The 22,814-nt window shown below is 36.3% G+C and overlaps 2 protein-coding genes across 10 annotated transcripts in view; one reads left to right on the top strand and one right to left on the bottom strand.

Moving 5' to 3' along the window:
• Nucleotides 1-226: 226 nt before the first annotated feature.
• On the bottom strand, nucleotides 227-9,417 carry LOC139817361 (insulin-degrading enzyme-like). 2 transcript variants are annotated; one of them, XM_071785381.1, is made up of 14 exons: nucleotides 9,288-9,417; nucleotides 7,033-7,238; nucleotides 5,774-6,274; nucleotides 5,414-5,616; nucleotides 4,818-5,066; nucleotides 4,301-4,690; nucleotides 3,787-3,896; nucleotides 3,517-3,661; nucleotides 3,096-3,206; nucleotides 2,907-3,027; nucleotides 2,577-2,783; nucleotides 1,873-2,165; nucleotides 1,469-1,678; nucleotides 227-1,314 (listed from the first exon to the last, which is right to left on the bottom strand). In XM_071785381.1, exons 1-14 carry the CDS (start codon nucleotides 9,359-9,361, stop codon nucleotides 1,075-1,077), a joined length of 3,060 nt encoding a protein of 1,019 aa, XP_071641482.1. In that variant the 5' UTR covers nucleotides 9,362-9,417; the 3' UTR covers nucleotides 227-1,074. The 2 variants fall into 2 exon arrangements, with proteins under 2 accessions (XP_071641482.1, XP_071641491.1); XM_071785390.1 differs by lacking the exon at nucleotides 9,288-9,417 and adding an exon at nucleotides 8,608-9,262.
• The window catches only part of Sky (GTPase-activating protein skywalker), a 27,701-nt gene continuing 14,187 nt past the window's right edge, over nucleotides 9,301-22,814 (top strand). The window contains exons 1-5 of one of the 8 annotated variants that reach the window (XM_071785446.1): nucleotides 10,741-11,503; nucleotides 13,769-13,973; nucleotides 14,266-14,433; nucleotides 21,491-21,960; nucleotides 22,287-22,475. In XM_071785446.1, the coding sequence (XP_071641547.1) occupies nucleotides 21,594-21,960; nucleotides 22,287-22,475 (556 nt within the window). In that variant the 5' untranslated portion in view covers nucleotides 10,741-11,503; nucleotides 13,769-13,973; nucleotides 14,266-14,433; nucleotides 21,491-21,593. Of the gene's footprint in view, nucleotides 9,438-10,740; nucleotides 11,504-13,768; nucleotides 13,999-14,265; nucleotides 14,434-21,490; nucleotides 21,961-22,286; nucleotides 22,476-22,814 lie in introns of those variants that run through there. The other 7 variants (XM_071785437.1, XM_071785454.1, XM_071785464.1 and 4 more) reach the window with 7 other exon arrangements.

The raw sequence follows: 22,814 nt of genomic DNA, 5'->3' as shown, positions 1-22,814 counted from the left end.
ATAACGCCCGCCAATTTACAACTCCGGCGACGAGACCGCGGCCTCGTAACCATAGTTCCTAACACAACTATTATTTTTTAACAAAAAAAATTTTTTTATCTTTTGAAATGTATAATAAAATACCCTAAAAGTTTGAAAAAGATCCGTCGCATGGATTCTTCAAACAAAAAAATTCCAAAAGTTACCTTACTTTTAGCGTGTTACACGAGACTCCCCCCTTAAGCTCGTTTTTCTGTTAAATTTTCATAAATATGTGTGTTAAATATATTATGGTTTTTTGCTAAATGTACTCTTAGCTTTCTAACGTGATCTTTAAAAAAAAAGTTTGTTACATCTACAGTATGGACATCCATAATACAATGAACATGTTTCGTATTATGCAAAGATGACTCTCGAATCGCATTTTTCTTCAGGATTCTTTCATATTTTTTTTCTGAAGATTCATATTACGTAATTTATATGAAGACATAACTTACACATAAATTTTTATTTTTGTGCAACACCCGAGTTTATTTATTCAATTATATAAATAAATAATAACATATAAATAATAGATATGCAAAATACTGTCACTGTGATAATTATATAAATCTTTTATACTTGAATCTTTCTGATTTGAATATATACAATCATAAAAGAAAATTCTTGATCATGTTAATTACACAAATAAAATTTACAAAATTTTGATAGCATAATAATTATAAGATTGAATAATATAATTCTCTTTTAATAATAAACTGTATAAATATTTATGTCACGATTTGTAAATTCAATGCACGCTAGATTGTACAAAAATTAGTTACGATAATAAATAATTTATTAATTACTATATAAAGTAATGCGTTATTTTATTTAAATGAATAGTAATTATGCATTAAAACAAATTCATTCACTATCATCACATTTTTTTTATAATTATAAGAGCGTGTAAGCATATATCAAGATTTTGCAAATATTAATTATAAATATTAATAAGTAATTTATTAATTTCTAAAAAATTATGCGTCAATTTTATATAATTAAATATATAAACAAATGTATACATTTAATTCACTATTATCTTATTAATTTTTTTTATAACTTAGAACAGCGTATGCCCTTTCTGAGAAAATATTTTTTGAACGGTTTTAATAAAGGATATAAAGCTTGACTATTTTTAAATGACATGATATCGTCGATTTTCTTAACGGCTTCTTCGCTCGATGAATCGGCTATTTCTTCGGTTGTGTGATTAACCCAATTCTTTTCTGTTGATGATTCCGTGGATATCACATGTACTGACAGTTTATGTCGAGCTTTGCTATGTATATTTTCCTAGGGGACATAAATTAAATTTATTATTTTTTCAACCATCAGTCATTTTTCACGAAACTTATACGTCATACAAAAAATCATATTCTATATTTTCTATTTGTCTTTTCTTTTCGGTTTGAATAATATATTCTGTATTAAAAAAAAAAGTAGTTACCTTATAAAAATTAAGTAATTGCTGCTGTGTTATCGTCTTTAAGTAAGCTACTTCAATATTTTCACGATCGAAGTTATATTGTTGGCTTACAATCTCATTCCAATATAAAGTGCATCGTGCACTTAACATTTTGGGTTTCTCCAGACGTAATGCAGCTAGAGCTTTCTTGTGTTCCTCAAATTGGTCTTCTGGCATAGTAGATATATGTTCCTGAAATATAATTATAGTGATATTAGTGATTCTTTAATAGAAACAGCTTCATGTTATTATTACATTGTACATGTGGACTGTTATATTTATTTGATGACATAGGATATTATGTGAGAAATTTAAATAAAGGACCATATGGTTAAATTAATCAATGTATTAACATATATTGTTATACAAGATCCTATTATACTTACCAACATAGAATCCAGAAATGAATCGATTCGTTTTTCGACATATTGCGGATGTTTGTCACTTTGTACTATAATTCGCAAACCTTGCGCTCCACTCGTTTTACGTATACCGCTAAATACTATATAACCTAATTGCTCTTTAGTTCTTAACGTATTGAAGCAAGGTTCTGCAATAATTTGTGCTAAAAGTTCTAAAAGCATATTCGATTCCGTTGATTGTAAACCAGTTGGATGGTACACCATTGCACAAGAACTTTTATGCAACTTATTTTCCGCTTCAAATAGAAAGTGGGAACCTACAATAATTATATATCATTATACAATACTATTACATAATATATCATAAAAAATAACTCATTAAAAGCTAGTATTCAATTTCTGAAACAAATTTTATTGCAGATAAAATGACATTAACAACAAATAATTTATTATATTTCCATATAAATATTTTTATATCAAAATTTTATATTCTTTAAATTTCTAAATATCTGTTTTCTATAAAGATTGAAATAAATTTAGTTTTTATTTTCATATTTTTTTTTACTTTCCTAATAATCCTAGTATCAATATAAAACCATTAGAAAAATAATAAAATTCTTTATATTAATTTTCTTTATATCAAAACTATGTCCCTTAATATAAATTAAAATTCTTTAAATATATTAATTTTTTCAAATTATTATAAGCACGATTTGTCATGCGCTTACCATCATCTAGCTTAATTTCACGATACAATAATAAATGCCTTTGTAACAAGGGTACTATGTTAGGCACTGCAGTTGTCAACTTAGATTCAATTAGTTTTAGAACATCTGTAGCTTCCGTTATAGTTACGTTACCATGTATTAAGCATTCCACATGCACTTTACTGAGAAGCTGTGGTATAAATTGTTGGAGTCTATCAACATTTAGATCTATATATCACAGAAATTTTATATATATTATTAATAAGTACAATAATCATACTAAAAAAGAATTTTCAAAAAGGAAAAGAAAATAATTTTTAACAAAAAATATTAGTTTTCTTACACACTTACAAGTAGTAGATTCCAATAATTCATCCTTGAGCCAAACTTGCTCTGCCAACAAGACTACAAGATAATACGCTGCATGTTGATAAGGTTGTTCAGCAGCGAAATTTTTCAAGCACCTGATATACTGTAAATCATATATCTATATAAATACGCTGCTTAACTAAATTAAAGAGATTGATTTGTTATACATACATTTTCCTTTAGGATTTCAAATCTCTTCGGATCAATCTTAAAATTTATCATTCGGTCCATGATTTTTTCTAACAGCACACGTTGTTTATCATCGTAACCACCTATAGCAAGCTAAGAAAATAATTAGTCTTTCTCTTGATTTATGAATGCTTTTCTTATGAAACATTAAATTAATGCTTATACATATATAAACATTACAGAAATAGAATTAGGCATATTTATTAATATTAATAGTTATAAATGAGAAATAAAATATAATTTGTGAATAACAAATATTTTACGTATACAAAATAGAATTTATTTTAAACATTACTAATATTAGTGACAGATTGAATAATAACTTATCTACATATCGCCTAAATCTATTTAAATAATATATAATATTTTATTACTGTTATTATATACATATGTATATACTCACTGTTATTCCATATTTCGAATTAGTAAGTTCCCATTGTAAACCAGCTAAATCAGCAGCATATGCATACTCATTAAGAGAGTCACGAAATAACTGAACAAACATATGAGTCAAGTTGCAACTAAGAGGATCCATATAGGCGTACGGACTATAAATAATAGACAAAACAAACGTTGTATATAATTATGAGAAATTATTTTTCTATTACAAAAGAAAAAATTGCAGCTATTACTTCAATTCACGATGTATCTCTTACAATAACTTATCACATACCTAACGAAATCGAAGATCATCCTCGCTCTCGGTACAAGAAATTCATCGTCTTTTTTATACCAAAGTCTTACAAACGATGTATCCTCCAAAATAATAGGAAATTTTTCTACCTGTAAAATTTCATCTGTTAGTATGTATAACATACAAATACAGAATTCGATAAAAATCGGCAGTACAATAGAGCAAAAGTTCTCTAAGAGCAAAAAAACCAAAAGTCTAAAACATTTTTATCTTTCTTATATCACAATTTTTCTCGGCTTTGTCTTAAGTAAATTAATAATCCTTAAACACCGGCATATAATTTTATACAGTTAGTGCAAAAATATATTCAAAAAGCATTTTAATATATAATAATTATTATTATATAAAAATATAAAAATAATATATTATATATATAAGACAGAATTTATTCGATTCTAAAAACACATGGTTTCAGCTTCATGAAGATTCTACTTCGAATATCACAAAGTAATACTCGGGGATCAATATTGCGAAAAATGATAATTTTAATTACCTTAGTTTGTGGCTTGATATCAAACGTGGTCGCTATAAATTCATTCTTAGGAGGCAACTTTAGATCCGTGCTATAGCCAGCGAGGTGCCACATGTCCAGCATTTTCTTGGATATTTTCTCTTTCTTATATTTAGTGCCGTACCAACTTTCGGTTTCATTGGCTATACTTTCATACGCTTTTGCGACCACGTGAATCCTGATATTTTTCGGTGTCAGATATTCCATTATCTGCTCGATTAAGTCAGGTCGCCACTCAGTGAAAACATGTTCCGCACACAAAACATCGTTCATGGGATATTCCTGTATCGCTTGGACCATAGAACTCACATAATTACGAGGCGAAGATTTTTCCTTAAAACGGAAATTCATGTTCGCAATATCTCTGTATTCCTGCAAATGCAAAATCATATAACTCCATACGTAACACAGAATATTAAAATATAAAGTGTCCGGCAAATTGCAATCCTACAATCTGCCAAGCATTCTACGTAAGATTGTATTTTATTTTATTAATTACATCGTAAATCCATTCGATCGGGCCTTTCAACTTCAGCATATTGATATACTGAAACATTAGTTGAACAATATCTTCGATATGCTTAATACCTTCTTCGGTTAGATCTACAACAACACTGAAGAAACTGAAACCTCTGGCGCCTAAGCGTCTTCCAGATATCAGGGAGTTACACCAACCCCTGGCCTTTAAAGCCGATAATAATGAACCCTCTCCTTCGTGTCCAAGTAAATGAGAAACGTAATGCGCAGGCTACATAAACAATATTACATAATTATGTATAATCATGTGTAATATAATAATTACAATTATGTATAATATTAATAATTAAGAATTTTATAAGGATATTTTTATAATTCTCGCAACTCTTTATATGTATATAAAATTTTAAGATACAATTGCATCCACAAATACAGCAGCACAAACGCACACAAACACGCATGCATCCTTATTCGCACCCTCGTCCACACCCGCGCCTGCGACCATACACGCACGGACACACGTACGCACATATTATAAGAAGTAATACATATAATTATATTTAAAAAGAATAACTAATATTCGTATAAAGTGTCAAAATGAAAAGAAAAATATATTACCGACGACCGATAATGTTGCTGCATGTCAGGTATAGGAAACGAAAGGTCTAAATTTCTTGTATCCTTTATCGGAACAATGTACCATATAGTGCGAAAATGTTCATCCTTGAATGGATGTTCAGGCCATGTTGGAACTTCAATTTCCTTGTTTCGTACTTCACAAAAGAGATCCACTACCATGTTTTCGAGCTCATCTAAACTCTCTAAACAGAGCATTTTTATTCATTAAAGTTATTTCATTAATCATCATTCAATTCATATCCCAAAAATTAAATATTTTCAGACATATTTTACAACAGTATAAATAACATTCAAATGTTCTAAGAAGAGGTCTAATCAAGAACTTGTAAATTATCATACCTTTGCCAAGAACACACAGCGACATAATATTTGCAGAATAATACTTTTCATGAAACTCCAGTAGCCTATTTCTAACATTAATGTTCTTTTGCTTCGGTATTATGTCTAATGTTTCTCTATTGCCTGTGCCGAATTTTGAATATGGATGATCTGGGCTTGCAGACGATTTATCTAATTGATCAAATCGCCAAGTGTCATTCGCCAAATTTTTCTCGTGTTCTGAATTTATGGCATTTAGCTCCAGCTCAGTCAAGTTCTCCGTAAAGAGAGGCGCTATAAAAAACTGCGCAAAGCGATCTAAAGCGCCTTCTAGTTTCCCCGGAGTTATATCAAAGTAATAGGTAGTGTGATCTAAGTGTGTAGATGCATTGCTCGCACCGCCATTTTGCGACAGATATATATTGTAAGCATTCTGCAGAGGATATTTCTTTGTTCCCAAGAATAACATGTGCTCGCAGAAGTGCGCTAATCCAGGTAGATCATCTGGATCGCACATATAACCTGTAACATATTTTATCTCTAATTAATTAATTTAAAAATTGATAATTTAACAATCATTAATAAAAACATATAAATCCTTATATATAATAATCACAAAATATGACTAAATTTGTCCAAGAGAAATTATAAATATAAATATTAATAGTATAGAATAACTCAGAAGAGGAGAACACCTAAACAACACATTAAAATATTGAATTTATATAGAAAAATATATGAAGTTATTAAGCAAAAGTCGCAGGTCAAATCACAAAGATTCAGATGTTAGCACGTTAAAAGATATTAAATATATTAGATAAAAAGGTCATTTATAATAAGAGTAAACAAGACCGCTATGATACACAATCGAATGAGATCGAGTTTTCGGTCTAAGCTTAGATCTTAGGCAGCTCAATATTAATTTTTCCGTATATATGTATTATTAATAATACATATATATTCCAACTTTTTACTGCGCGCCGGACTTGAAACGCAGCTATCGTTGGAACATTAAAACCCTTCCCTCTCCCTAATGTTCCAACGATAGCTGCGTTTCAAGTCCGGCTGTGATCGGCGCGCAGTAAAAAGTTGGAATATATACGTATTATTAATAAATATGTCTTATTCGATGAAGGTCATTTATCTTTATATATATATATATTTTTTTTTTTTGTTATAATTTATAATATACGTACAATGTGAGTTTATAAGAAAATTCTGATAAGAACTGCTAGAACCATCAAGTATAAATAAAATAGTGATAATAATAATATGATTACCAGTATTAACGTCCATTGCAACAGCACTCTTGTCAGTTGTTGGATCGCTTATCAAAAGTACTTTCATTTTATTAGCAAGTACTAAGCCTCTGTACAATCGGTCGTCATTTTGTGATTTTATTATATCATCGTATCGCTTTTCCACACGTTTATGAGTCGACATATTGCTATTGCTCATCGAAGTCATGGATTCGGAAATATTATTTCTAGACATAAGAGAAATACAAATAGTGACTTTAGGGATACATTAATTTGTACACCAACAATGCTGAAAATTTTCTAACTAAAACAAAATTGTAAAATAATTCTTGAAACGTTACAAAATATTTAATAAAATATTAATAATATCAAAGATGAAATAATATATTGAATAAAAGTATTAAAGTATAAAAAAATATATTAAATATGTATGAATACGACACAATATTATATAAATACAAACTATTACATGGATTATAAAGTTACATAGTATCTGCTTTGTTAAATCGTCGAGAGAAAATATTCTCTTTGTTCAAATCATTTTTTCCTTCGATCTGCATTCTTGTTTTAGTAGACCAAGTGCAAAATAAAAATGTAGCACATTTGTGTTCATTTCTACCAATGTAGATTAACTTTAATCTCGGTTTATTTTATTTTGTTTTTACCTTCTTCTAGTTCTCTAAGAACTAGGATAGAATAAAAAAAAGTTAAACCAAGATTAATTAAAGTTAACCTGCATTGATAGAAATGGATATTAATCTTTCTCATTTCTCATTTCAGTAAGATAACAGCTGATTAATAATAAATGAATGATGTCCATTTCTATCAATAATTTTTATCTTGGTTTAACTTACCTGTCATCTTTTCCTAGTTCTCTAAAAGTTAGAAAAAGATAGAAAGTGAGTTAAATCAAGATTAAAGTTAATCTACATTGGTAGAAATGGGAATGAGTCGTAATAAAATACCACTAAAGAACAATTTTAACTAAAAATAGTAATATTTTTGTATGTTTTGTATATATATATATATATATATTTCTAATTTAATTTGTTAAGTAATTGTTTTCTCCAAATATTAATTCTTGAGGAACCATTTGAACATACTTTTACATCTTCCATAAAGAAAAAAAGAAAAGAATTTCCTTAAAGAAAAGAATGAACCATAGCAAAAATATCTAATAGTTTTAAAACATACCCTGCACATTACATTTAAAAGTAAGTCAAAAAGTAAACATTAACTTCAACCACTTCAATTAAATGGGGCAAAATATAAATGTCACTGGTGAATATCTAACTGCAAAACTACATGTCGAAATCAGTTTCGCTCAAGTGTAATAATTTTCTTCAAAATAATTACTTTCTTTTATTTTCCCTGTAACAGGGCGAAACTTCCAGCAATTGTGACACAATTCACAGAAAAGCAAGAAGAATCTTGTGGATTCATTGCAAGTGATATGGGGAGAAAAAAGAATGTATAATAAAGGCGCATGTAGCCCCAGTGTGTATTGTACAATTTACGTTACCACTCTCAGGCTCGGGTAGCGTACGGTTGCTTGGTCAATAAATCAACGCTATTAAAGCGACAGAGTATTCTTACTTGCAGTCACAACTCTCCGCAAAGGAGTTCTCGTCGCTCTGATAAAACGACGTCATCGTCGACGACGTGACTTCGCGTGGGACGCGACACGATCGAAATCTACCGTTTCCTTCTCTTTCTCTTTCACTGTTCACCCAAATATCATTCGCACCAGCGATCTCGGTGGTGGCTTCGCATGGGGGTTATAGGTTATGCGTGAACAACGCGCTCCTTCTCATACGCACGATACCTCCGTCACTGGAATAAACTGACGACGAATTGTCTCGCGCCAAGATTACCTCGTAACGAAAAGAAAAATAAAAAGCGACACTGACAAAGGCCAAGTCACGAGTCACACGACGGCGGGTGCCGTTGAGGTTGAGGTTAGGTCCAGCGACGCGCCAGCACGAATTTGACCGACGGACGACGGAGAGCTCGTGGAGCCGCGACGATTCCTCTGTATCGTCGCGAAATCGTCGTTCACCGAAAAAAAATCGCGAAATCGCCAAACTGTCTAACCGGGATACGTCGATTTAACGATCGATGTGCAACGATGATGACGCGGCGAATGACAAAGAACTTATGAGGAAACGATGGTTCCTGTCAGGTGCGCATAGATCCGCGCGTGCAGCAACGGAGCAACGACAAGTGGCGTACTCGCATTTGTGGAGACTGGAGAAACGTAGGTGTGTGTTGTGTACCTGAAAAGGAGCAGGCGAGATCGTGCAGGTAGTACGAGCGGCACGCGGGATTTTAACGCGCGCGTGGCGAACATCGGAGTATCAGAGGCGAATTCGGTAGGGTCGGATCGTCCGAAGAACACGAGAAATATCCGACTGCACGCGTCGATCGTAAGTCTGTTATTTACAACTGAACTGGTTTACTGGTGTACACTCGCTGCACTTAGCGAAATAATAGATATATGTGTGATTTGAAGTTTAGCCTGTTAGCGAGGAAGGAAATTTAATTTTAGTGCAGTCCAGTGTAGATATATAAAGAACAATAAAACACGTGTATCGGCGGAGTAGCAGTGGACAACGGTTTGAAGTTAGCAGCGCGAAACCCGCGGGGATTTAATCTTGACATTAATTAACATTTTATAATTACAGTATGTAAGTCTAAGGGCCGATATCACAGTCTTTGATTAACGTGATCCTCCGATTAAACTCACTCTGCATCTCTTTCTAACTGTCATCCCCCTAGAAAGAGACGAAGAGTGAGTTTAATCGGAGACTGTGATATCGGCCCTATAATTTATGCTTATAAAGTGTTATTAAAGTTTTAGTATTTTTTCAAATTTTGGTACAAGCTTCAGTAAATCAGGATAAAATCGGAAAGAATAAATAGAATTTTATTATTTAGATTTTAGTTTATTATTTGCATAGTTAATTTGATTTATTTAGTAATTATATAATTAGGAAATTTTCGTTCAACACTCGCATCATCAAAAATGCATTATTATCTACTCTGATCCGGGCAAGATTCCCATTGCAGTAATTAAGCAATCGAACTGTCCACAATATGATGACAGATTGGCAGCGGATTTGCTCAGATATCGCATCAACAGATCCGAGATATCATCTGTGTCCGCATTAAATTGTGTTTTACTAGCAGAATCTAACGATATTATAATCTGACGACAGCTCATCGATAAAAACCGAACAGAATCTGTCATTTCGTAAACGTTTAAAATGGAATACATCATTTAAATTGGTAATGAAACAACAGATTCTGCTCTGCAGTCAATCTGCCATTATATTCTTTAACAGATTCTATTGCATTTCTATTGGCATTCTATCGACCAAATTTGCAACTTTTAAAATCTATTCTCGACAGATATATCCATCCGGCTATCCGGGTCTTATTAAATATTTAAATGTATTCAGATTTCATACAGCTCAAAATATATGTAGGGCAATCAATATTTTTATAAAAATATATATAAAAACGTGTTAATATATTTAATCTTTTTCCCTTTTAAAATCTTATTCCCTTTTTTGTCTGACGTAACGTCGGATCGTGTAGTGCACGCATACACTCCTACATACATACATCGATGCTTTAACTTGTATAATATTCGCATTACGGATTTGACGCACGCAGTTGACGCCGTTTATCTATCGATCACTTCGTGACGCGCGTTAGTACAGCCGCGCGCCGCGAGGCGCGGCCGGCGGCGCGGCCGCCGCCGTCGGCGCGCAGTGGCCCTTGTACGCGCGTGATGCGCGGACGTATGTACATACATACGCGTCGCGATTGTGCGCGAAAGAAAGAAAGAGAGAGAAAGAGACCGAGCTGCGTCGTCGGTCGTTGGTTTCCGCGACGGCGGTAGTACGTACACGCGCGAGACGATTCGCGATCTCGAGAGGGTAAGCGCGCATCGAGGATCAGCGATCAGTAGCAATCACAGTAGCGCAAAGTAAACACCGACGTGCAGATGCGCGCGCGCGCGCGAACGAGCGATCGAGCAGAGTCAATTGTCGTAGCGTTGTACAAAGCCCAGCATCTCGCGGTCAAAGTTGTGGTGGGTGTTGGTGCCCCGCGACGTCGACTGACGTCGACGATCGAATCCGCCCCGACAGGCGTAGTGAAAGTGTTCAACTGTTACGTACGCGCGCGAGGCGGGCGGGCGGACGACGCGCGCGGACCCCGCCGCCGTCGCAGGGTGTATCATCGCGCGAAGTGAGAAACGTGCCGTGCGCGATATCTCGCGACGACGACGTTCGGAGCGGTTCTCGGAGTGACGACGACGACGGACGACGCTTGACAAGCGGCATCGGCTTCTCGTTGGCGGGCGCGCACCGCTGGCTGATCCGTGCCGCGCCGGCGGCTCGTCTGCCACCGTTCCCTAGCTTGTATGCCACGCTTCGACGCGAGGATCGGACCTCCCTGCTGGCGTTTCGTCGTGCTTGTCGAGGTAGGCCCGGCGGCTCCGCCGAGATATATCGCTGCGCGTACATATGTACCCAGACCGGCGCGGCGGTGAGTTATCGTCGGCGGGGTGTACCGATTATACGCCGGAGCGTCGTTTAACGCATTACTGCGAATTGTATACGGCTGTGGGGCCGTCGCGTCCGCTCGCCTCTCTCGGCCGTGATTCTCTGCACTTCTCGCGTTTCAAGTGCAACACACGCGTACTTCGTACTACTTCGTAGGGTGTTCTGGAGATGGTCCGGAGAGCGAGTCGCGGAAAGGGCGCGATCGTTGCTGAGGCAACTACGAATCTCATCATAATCCGGGTTAGGTGGACACGATATAGAGAGAAGGATCGGTTGAACGTTCGCCGGGGTCGATCGCCCCTGGAGATCCATTCGTCTCGGCTTGCACTTTTCATATTTCGGGATCGCTTCACAGCGATTAATGACGCAACGATCCTGCCAAGTGCGTTAAGTGGGTTCGTGAAAATCAGTCGACTTTTTATCGGGCAAAGCGATCTAAACTTCCTTCGGAGCCAGAAATGTTATTAAAGCGACGGTACGGGAGATATATATTATCTTCTCAACTACACTTTCTACACTGGTGACCTTTTTTTTGTGAAGTACGCGTGTACATGGCGTCAGAATGATTGAGATATTTTTTTGTAATGAATATCGGAGTACGTTTCAGGTCCATGAAGATTCTTTTTTCTTTCGACCTTTTTGGGGACAATTAGAGATCGAATACTCCCGTTGGATGTTGAATTTCACTGTAAGAAAAAAATGTCTCGACTCTGTTTTTTCGAAAACCATATACTCGTTTCATCTTTATATCATTTGTATCAGTTGTGTTACTCGTACGTTTTGGTTGCATCATCTTGCTCTTCCTACAAGGGACACATTTGTCCTTTGTTACACCTTTTGATCTTGTGACTTTTCTTTTTATAAGAAGAAGATGACTGCTACGTTTATTTTATTTCGAGCAAGAGTACGCACGTGCTCGGGTTTGCTTGTTTCAACTGCACTTTTTTTATTTTCAGCATTTAAATGAGTATACAGGATATGCAGGGTAATCGCTCCCTTTTTTGAAAAATTGAGGATATACTGTAATAATAATAATAATAATAGACAAGGAGTGGTCCAAAGCCTATGCACTGCATTGCAGCCTAGGAAGCTTATTGTGCTTTATAGTAAGAGAATATTCTATATACATATACATATACGAACAAAACTAAATTTAGCTAAGAACAAATGTAACTAAATATAACGTAAATCCGACTAGACATACATATATTAACAGAACTTAAATTTAACTCAAACGATTCTGTTATGATGACCATTTTCTCTCTTTTACAGTAGAATATTCTAGAATCATTTGGACCCCGAGCTGCCCCGCTATCCTGGAACTCGACTCTTAATCCTCAAGCTTTTATCCTAACGAAACGTGCGTGAAACGAAAATGTCATCGCTCGCTCTCTGTCTCTCGCTGTCTCGTTTCCTCGCTCTACGCATACAGCCACGCGGTCACGTGGCAAACGCGTAGGAGCGGGGGAGCGAGACGCAAGAGGAGACTTCCACTTGACAGGGGAACAGCTGTTCCAGAATGAAGGGGGATTCGAGATAGAGAGGGGTTCTACGATACGTCCGAAATACTGCAAATTACGTTGGGAATTAGGACGCTGTGATTCCGTTTGAATTTAAAACATCGACGTCAAATGAGCGTTAATTGGCACCGACGATGGTTTCGCACGCGCGTATCCGAAAGATCGTACGATCGGCTTTAATATAGTTGACAGGTTTGTTTTTCTTTCGACAGTAATCTCTGACAATGAGACGCACGCGAGATATCCAATGGGAGAATTTGCTTCGTAGCAATATCAGTTCTTCGTGTAGCTGAACCTTTTGCGTCTCGCAGATCTTCTTCATTTTCTCTCCAATGTTTATATATTAATTTTTTAAGAGCGGAAGGTATAATTGTAGCTACAATGGAGAACAGGTCTCGTTTCAACGTCGAAAGAGTGCCACGCGCAACACATACATATAGAGGCACTACGGAAACTGCATTCCCCGCCTTGAAATCACGTGACGAAGATTACCAGTGTTTCTTTCGGAGATCAGGAGATTTGATATGAAAACATTTATTTTACGTATACACGATGACTTCCCGCACGGTGGTCGAGTCAATGTCGTTAAATCACGATGATTACGGCACTGGTCTTTATTGCTCGGAAGTAGGCAGTTTTCGTTTCAGGGACTTTCGTTTATAGGTACAACGAGAGATGAGGAGAGGAACGATAGGGCTGTTGCTGCAACGTTGACGAGTCGTTTCACGCTCTTGACGCTTTGGTAATAGCCATTCAGCACTTTCATACACCGGATGTAAAAGATATCACGCGTCACAATTTCCGCGGATGAATTCTTTCACCTTTACGTACCCCATTCGTCGAATGGATGCGAGATAGACGGATAAAAGTGCGTATCGCATTAACGGAGACACGTGAGTCATTAAATATCTGTCAGATTTTCTTCTAACAGGAAAAAAAATTCGTATGTAGGAAACCAAACGTGGAATTTCAATAGCAAAATATTTAGCCCCGCAATTAAACATTACAGTGGATAAATTGTGATTTGGGAACAAAACGCTAGAATTGAAAATTCTGACTTTTATTCGTGGAACAAAGAATTTATAAATCTATATCGATATGCCGAGAGTATTTGCTGTGCTTTAAGATCAGATATAAACGATATTTATTGCTCTCAACAGGACGATTCTATACACACCGTTAGAAAAACGAGAAGATGATTGTCGCATGTGAAACATTGTCAATAAATTTGTTTCGCCACCGTAATCACCAGTCATTAATCCAACTACGGATTCAGGCAAACTTACGTTTGCTCGGACACCTCGACCAACCTTGCATCTTATCGCAAGGTAAAAAATGTCATTGAACGTTTTGCGCTGTCTCCCTAACAACCCGCGCCAAAGAAATGGGAATTTTATTCCGTCATTGGTGTTCGGATTGCGTGAAGCTGCGTTACTTTGCGGATTAATCGGCCGATCTCGCATTAATCGCAACCGGGCAGTCTCGTGTACAACGTGTGTTAATGACTATCCAGTGCGACCGCGGCCGCAAGGACACCTCGACGGCTCTCGCCGGGTTTTACCGTTCTTCGCGAGCAATAAGCTATTGAACTATGCAAATTACCTACGTAAACGAAGTTTTCTTGGCCGCTGCGGGGAAATTGTTCGCTGAGAGTGCAAGCGCACCGGACACGATTAATGTACGTGGTCGTACGCGTAACAAGGTGGATTATTGATAAGCGAGAAGGGATCTGTTCTATACATCACATATGGATCATGACGTATATACACGATTTAAATTCTCCGCAATTTTCTTTTTAAATTCTTTAGCGATACGAAGAACTTCGAAGTATATACACACGGAGTACAAATGTCACGGACTTGCACGCATATTTGACATATATTCGAGACATGTGCTTCCCGTCTTCGCGTGTTCGCGTACGGCGATGCTTGATTGTTCGTAGAAACTTATTTTTTTTCCAATTATTGTTTTTTATATCAGTGTTGTTATCCGTCAAACATAGATATGTATAAAATTAAAATATAATGAAAATATGAGCCTTCAGCTGCTTCGAGGTGTTTAAACTGTTGGTTTAAATATAGCCGACAATCATGATGCGCGAGAACGTTTAGGTAGGAAGCACGCGAGTATGCCCCGATATGCGTGTAACTTTATGCGTTAATGTGTTCATGACATTATTCGTATCTATATGAATTCTAACATCTGAATATACATTCTGAGCAACTTCGACCAAGCTCCGATTAACTTAATCGGCGAATAATTTACCAAGTGATACCTGTACTATTTTGTTAGCATAGAATTTGTTTGTTGTTGCTCAACACATAGAAGGAAGATTATAAATCAGGAGCAGCGAATTATATAGCCAGAAATTTTGCTGTGAGCAATTTTGCTGGTTCAAATTAATCGCTAATTTGATTAATTGGAGCTTGATCGAGATCACCCTTGCAAGATTTCGCGTGCAGCTCATTTTCTAACAAAATATTAAATTTTTAGGTCTTCTTCCCGACTTCTCCAATTCAACGTGAACTCCATAATGAATATTATTAATCTTGTCGAGTTAAGTGAGAATTGCGTACGGCACTTCGTTAGTCGAGCCGGTGCGGTGTGCTAGCGTTGCCGCGCTCGTTGAATTATTCAGCGCGCACAAATCCACGAGAAGTAAGAATGATGATGATACTCGCGGAATTGTCGGTGCCAAGGTCGAACGCCAAGACGCGCCCCCCGCGCGCGCGCCGTTTGGCACTTGCGAAATTTCTCAGCGGCCGAATCCCGACGACCGCTTGGATTTCGCGCACTGAAATTACACGGCGTTGCGTAATCGCCGCGCGCGACCCGCCGCCGCCGTTGCGTTGCACGCCACTGCTCGTTGTTTATTGCTCGCGCTCTTTCGCCCGGCGCGCTCTTCCAACGATGTTACAGACGCGACTCGCGCGAGATACCGCGAGACACCGCCTATAGAGGCCCCGCCGCCTTTTATCTCTAGGATTTTTACCAGCTATTTATAGAGAACGTTAAATCTCGACCTTGACCTTGATCTTGGGACGCATTGTGCGGAATGGAATTCTGAGTCAGCTGCATCTTAAATTAAGCCCCGGTCATTTCTGGTTTCTGGAAACGTGTCACTTTGAGATGACGCAATTTTTCACCTGACGGTGAAGACTCACGTGGGACGGACTCACGTGGGTAAACTTATTGCTTTCCGTATTTCCCACGCGAACTTTTGTATACAGAGAAAACATAGAATGCTGAGTAATTGGGTCAGGCTTTTAAACTTTGTTTTATATACGAAGTAAAGGGCGGCGTGTGTGGATCTTGCTACAGTACTTCGAAATGATTTATAAATATCTCAGCAACTAAAGGCGATTTCTACCTAATGCAAAGTGTATCTAGTTCAAAATTTCAAAATATCCGTACGATATACTTGAAAATCAAAAGGCCTGTTTGTTTTAACTGAACTTCTTGCACGGTTTATCTTTTCTTTCTTTCTTTTCATGTTGGAGAGAAAAGGAGAAAAGGTAGACCGTGCAAGAAGTTCAGCTAAAACGAACGGGCCTAATGCCATTGTTAAAATGTAAGCTCTATGATAAATGATTAACTGTACATTTAGATTATTTTTCATTATTTCCTTTATACATTTTGAATATATTTGCTGTGACATACAGGTACATGGAAAACATAGAATCCTGAGTAACTGGGTCAGGTTTTTAAACTTTGTTTTATATACGAAGTACATAAAGGGCGGCGTGTGTGGATCTTGTTACAGTAGTTCGAAATGATTTACAAATATCTCAGCAACTAAAGGCGATTTCCACCTAATGCAAAGTACATCTAACTCAAAATTCCAACTATCCATATACGACATACTTGAAGATCAAATCCATCGTGTTAAAATGTAAGCTCTGTAAATGATTAACTATACGTTTAGAATATCTTTTATTATTCTTTTTTTATATTTTGAATACTTATATTGTGGAGAATAGAAGAGTCGAAGGACCTTTTTTTTTTTTAGAAAGTAGAAATTTATTTGGATAATTTATATATAATGCATCTCGTATATATACAACAATACAAACGGATGGTACAAGGAAAAGGGACGGACCGTTTCTAACATTTATCCATTTCTTCTCCGAAGTTTGCGTTATACTGTTTGTCAAACACAGTCTTTATATTGTCCACTTTACTTCACTTTTCCTGTTACGTTGCTCTCTTCCAGTGCTTTGCACTTTTCGTGCACGCGCAGAATGACAAATGTCGCACGCACAATCAGTTGTAGAGCGATTGGAAGTGACGAAATGACGGGATGCAAATCATCCGTTTTATCGTTTTTCCGAGAAGAGCGTTTTAAGGTCTCGCGTGTGTTTTTCCCTGCAAAATTTGGACGAGTAATGTAAGCACCGCAAGGGAAACGCGCAGCGAATAGGCACTCCGTTTCACTTTGCGTATTCGACAATTCAATGCGTGCGCGTTTTCCCTCTGCCTCCACCTTTGACGCGATGTATTTATACTATCAAGTGGTTCGGAGCGCTCGGGACTTGCAATAATATTTATCTACGGCAGCAACTGCAAGCCCGCGCATTCTATATATACGGGATGTCCTAAAATCGCTACTCTCTTTCGACCACAGGTTATTTAACAACCACATTGGTTTTAGAGAGGATTTAACGTGATTTACTATACTCAGCATCTTTATCTTGGCCCAACACTTGTACAGTTTTTAAATAGAACGAGAGAAATAGGATATAGAAGAAACATCCTCTTAATCTGAGTAAATAACAAGAAATAGCAGAAATAATAGAAAGGACAGTAAAAGAGAGAACCTGAATACAATTGCGCTAATACAATAATAATAATAATTAGAAGAAGAAGCAGCAAAAGTACTTTGGTTTCACGCATGTGCGTTACGCATATAAACAAAACATTTAGCTTCTGTGCATTTGCGCGAGTAAAGATTAATATATGAAATATCTTCAACCTATATTATCAAATCTTGCCCTTGCGTCACATTCGAGTATTGTTTTTTGAAATAATTAAGAAAAGACCGCAAGATTTCATCCGTAAAGTCTCTTTGTAGGCACAGCGTGCGTACGTGTGTACCTACTCTCACACGTACGCACATAGTAGCACATAGTGTGTTGATAAGCACTGAACGTATGTTACTGGCCGAGAGATAACGCGCGCTTTTTATTAATAACCGTTAAGCGCACCGAGATTATAGCAGCAGATGCTTTCGCATCTGGCCGAGCTGTTTTATTATTAGCGACAGCTCTTCCTCGCGTTAATTATATATGTCATATTATGTGTTCATCGTTTCAGATCGTTCGCGTGTCTGATGACAGGTCAATGGCTGAGGCTTTTTTTTTTGTATGAGTAAGAAGACGCATTTTTTCCGCACGAACCTCGTAATTTTATTTTACGACTGCGTCCGACGATTATTTGAAATCAAATAACACGCGGTGTAATTTAGGCATAATGATATAATTTTCTTTTATTGAATCACGTTTTACAAGGCGACTTTAATTAAACTCAGATAATTAACTTTACGATTAATTCAATTAATTGACAATTAATTCAAGCCGCAGAATTATGGCAAAATTTCTAAATATATAATTCATTGTTTCTGATTCAATCTTTTCTTTCTAATATGTCAAACAGAAAGCTAGTTAAGCTAGTAATTCTATTTATGTTAAAAAAAACAGTCAAATATTACTTGTTGATATAATCAGTGATTATCTAATTTCAATTATCTAATCAGTGATTAACTAATATAGTAGGCCTGTTCTTTTTAGCTGAACTTCTTGCACGGTTCATCTTTTCTTTTTTTCTCTCCAACGTAAAAAGAAGAGAGATGGACCGTGCAAGAAGTTCAGTTAAAAAGAACAGGCCTTATGTATTATTTCAGTAAACGTTAATAGAATTATTTTTTAAATAACTTTTTTTAAATTATTATTTTATGTTGTACAATATATTGGGAAAAAGATTATAGAGAGACAGCGAGGTGTATAGTTAAAAATTTAGCTTTGATCAATTCTGCCGGTTGAATTAATCGCCGATTGAGTTTGGTCAAAGACGTCCTTTGTAAATTTTCGTCGGTTAGGATGTTTATGTTCTACTTCTACACAACTCTACATTTAGCGTGTAATGCGGAGTAGTGCAGGTAGCACCAAAATCGCTATAAATATTCCTGCATCGTGACTCAGAATTACTCTCCGACGGTTCGACAGCTGTATGTACGTGTTTGTCATGTACGGAGTTAAATAGAAGATCTACAAATTGAGTCTCATGCACATACCGTACGCCTGCACATTAAATTAATTGAACAAAAATATAAATGTTGTCAATTTTTTTAACGAACAGTTACATCGAGGCCGATGATTATGAAAGTAGCTTAAATCATATACTTTTCGTTTTGAGATATCTCAACTTTTACGTTTGTGTGTATTAAAAAAGAAAATTGTGTCATTACATAAAAAAAAACACTCCTCTTGACAGTGTAAATCTTTCTGTGATTGTAAAATTTTATGAGTAAGTTTGTAAAGAAATAAATATAGTTTCTGAGCTTGAAAATAAACATTTTCAAGATTAACGATAAATCTTAAAAATGACTTGTGATCCAAAAAATATTGAATTTTATTTAAAGAATAGTGAAAAACCAACATCCATTTGCATTTTATGATTACAATATGTGTACTTGATTTTCGTCAACATTCTAATCTTTTCTTCTTCGATAATAGGATTTTCAATCTCTGGTATTTTGAGAACTTTAAAATACTCATAAAAAATTGGCGGGATATACGGTAACAAATTCATCACATCTTTATATATTTTCTTGGTCTGATCCTCGCAAATAATAGAAATAATTGAATTTATACAAGTTTACCAGAGAGCAAGTAACTTAGATCGCTATCGAAATAAACGTAAATTGATCCTGTTTAACGTCACAACACCAACATTATTAACACGGTTCAATTCTCGCATAAATTTAATAATTATTTTCATAAGATGTAATATTACATATGATTGATATTATTATTATATATATTTTATTACGTTATATGAAATCAACGCGAAGCATATGTCCCAAACATGTCTCGATATACGTGCAGATTCGTGTGTCAAGGCACTCATGACCCCGTGTGTGCCACTTGTGGCATGCGAGGGTCCGAATCACTCGTGCGGTAAAGAGAAAAAAGGAGGGAGCACGTGGTTGTGCCGTATATGCACGTTCGCGCTTGTTTACCTTACAATTGATTTCGGTCGCGCGACGGGTTACCCGAACGAACGAGCGATGATGACGCTCCAAGAGGGAAGGGTGTTATTGCAACGCGATAGCGAGACAGATGTGCACAGTAAGCGCTAAAACATTATCTTGGAGCTCGCGCGAGTTTACGAGATTCGAGCGACGGCGACGGCGCAATCACGTGCGTTACTCGGCTGTATGTTTAATCGTGTCGCGGAGTCTAGGGAGGAAAGAGTTGAACCGTAAACATTTGCCAGTTGAATCCATTCTGAAATAAAATTGTGTCCGGTATCTTTTTGATACCTGAGAATGACTTCGATTATGTTCCGGTTAATTTAATCTGCAGCGATTAAATCAATCGGTGAGCATGGAATTAATTGCTCACAATAAAATTTCCAACTGTATAATTCGCCGCCCCTAATCTAATATTTCTCTTCGTGTGCTAAATAACAAAAAAATTAATAATTCTGCCCGCGTGAACCAAATGACACAGGCATTATTCGACAAGTTAGTCGCTAATTTAAGATAATCAAAGTTGCCCCGAGGGACGTATCTATACCGCAGTCTGCAAACATGAATTTTAGATGAAATAAAAGCAAAGTCGGGATAATAATTAGGGCAGTTTATTATGAGAAGGGAACATGAGAAAATTTAATTGTTTATTACTGCTTGCAATATAGGCTAAAATAAAGTAATTTGATAATGTTTGAAGTATAATTTTACTCCTGCATATAAATGCAAAGAAATGGGATGTTTTTTGTCTCTGATAATTTAATATTTTCTTTTTTCAGTCAGGCTTGTTTTAAATTGATTATACGAAAAAATAATGACATTTTTATATCCTACGCACGTATTATCTACATGAATATAAAATTTAAATGACAAATTTGGAGTAGTAGAAAAACAACAAAAGTAGAAATAATAAATAAAAAAGCATAGAATATTGCATGTTACTACATGCAAGTAAATAAGTAAAAGTATTTTTGTCTCTCTATAATGAGATATTATCAAATTGCCTTTATCTTATCTCGCTAATTGTAAGGTAAATTGGCTAATAATACTCTAAAATCCTATATCTGTTTATCTATGTACTCCAAAAGTCTTCGAACTCGTCCACTTATACGGTACAATCCTCTTCGTTCTTTCAGATGAAAATTGAAACGTCCCAAGACATGACGTAGACAGCGGCAGGTGCGTGAAAAATCGCCGGGGCGGCCGTCATGAAGAATCTCGTGCCGTAGTTGTTAAGCGATGTTAGTGACTGCCTCCCCGATGGACAATTCGCCGAACACGCTGTCGGTGGTCGAGGAGGAGGCGACGAACGTCACCGACATCGACGACGCGTTCCCACCGCATGTCGACACCAGCAACATTGTCATCCAGCCGGAGTCGCCCACCAGCAAGAAGCAGGCGCTAAAGACTTTCGCTGAGGTGAACACGTTGCTGCAGGCCGGCAGAAAGCGGGAGGCGAAGCTGATCATACGGGAGAACGCCTGGCCACTTAACAACGGCATCAGGGCGCAGCTCTGGCCGGCGCTCTGCGATCAGCACGCGCACGGCAAGAACATGCTCGACGGATTCTACTGGGACATGGTGAACCAGGTCTTTGGAACGACTGGTTAGTAAATACATTTTAACGCCCCACGAATCTTTAACCTCTATATTTTCGCTGGACTTTTGTCAGCGCATTTATACCGAACAGAAAAGGATCATAGAACGGAATCTGAGAGCGGCGCAATTGTGAGACTAATTGTAAGCTTATTTCATTGCACATTTATAACGCTCTCAACTATAAAAACAGCCCTGAATTCGAATTTGTAATCATTGAAGACGCGATCGAAGAAAGATAAAGACCCAAGTGATAACTTTGTTTCTCTCGGTACAATTCAATAAGAAAGTTATCTTCATTACATCCATGTAAGGTTTGAATTATTTTGTTTACAGAATTACCTGAAAAATCAATCATGCTTCCGCCATTCGTCGATAGTACGCATTGCTTGTCTTACAATTTGACGAGAAAAGGCAGAAACGTGGCGGACAGAATTGTATCTGTACTGGGATATGCCTGTCCTGACATCACATACAGCCCATCCCTTTATCCGTTAACTGCACTTCTCTTGCATTTTGTGCCAGGTAAATTATAATACTAATTTAATTAATATTAATTAAATTTAATTATAACTTAATAATAATTCGATACATTACAAGAATTATTTTTTGCTTTACTTAACTCGGAGACGGTCACGTCTTTTTTTTTTTCCATAAACGATCACCTACGATGAGTTTTACACCCCCAATTAAAAGTCATTGTCCTATAATTTGTTAGTATTTGAGGACAGTATATACATAGATTTATTCAATATTTTCTGAAAAAAGTAAGGAGAAACCAAAAAAGTTAAAAAAACGTTTAAAATTACTATGATATGAGCTTTATTTTTTCTACACTGAGGTGTAAAAATTACCCAAGGTGAC

This window comes from Temnothorax longispinosus, chromosome 1 (genome assembly GCF_030848805.1).
Source record: "Temnothorax longispinosus isolate EJ_2023e chromosome 1, Tlon_JGU_v1, whole genome shotgun sequence".
NCBI lineage: Eukaryota > Metazoa > Arthropoda > Insecta > Hymenoptera > Formicidae > Temnothorax > Temnothorax longispinosus.
The sequence above is the reverse complement of the archived record's forward strand: the minus strand, read 5'-3'. Positions and strand labels throughout refer to the sequence as shown.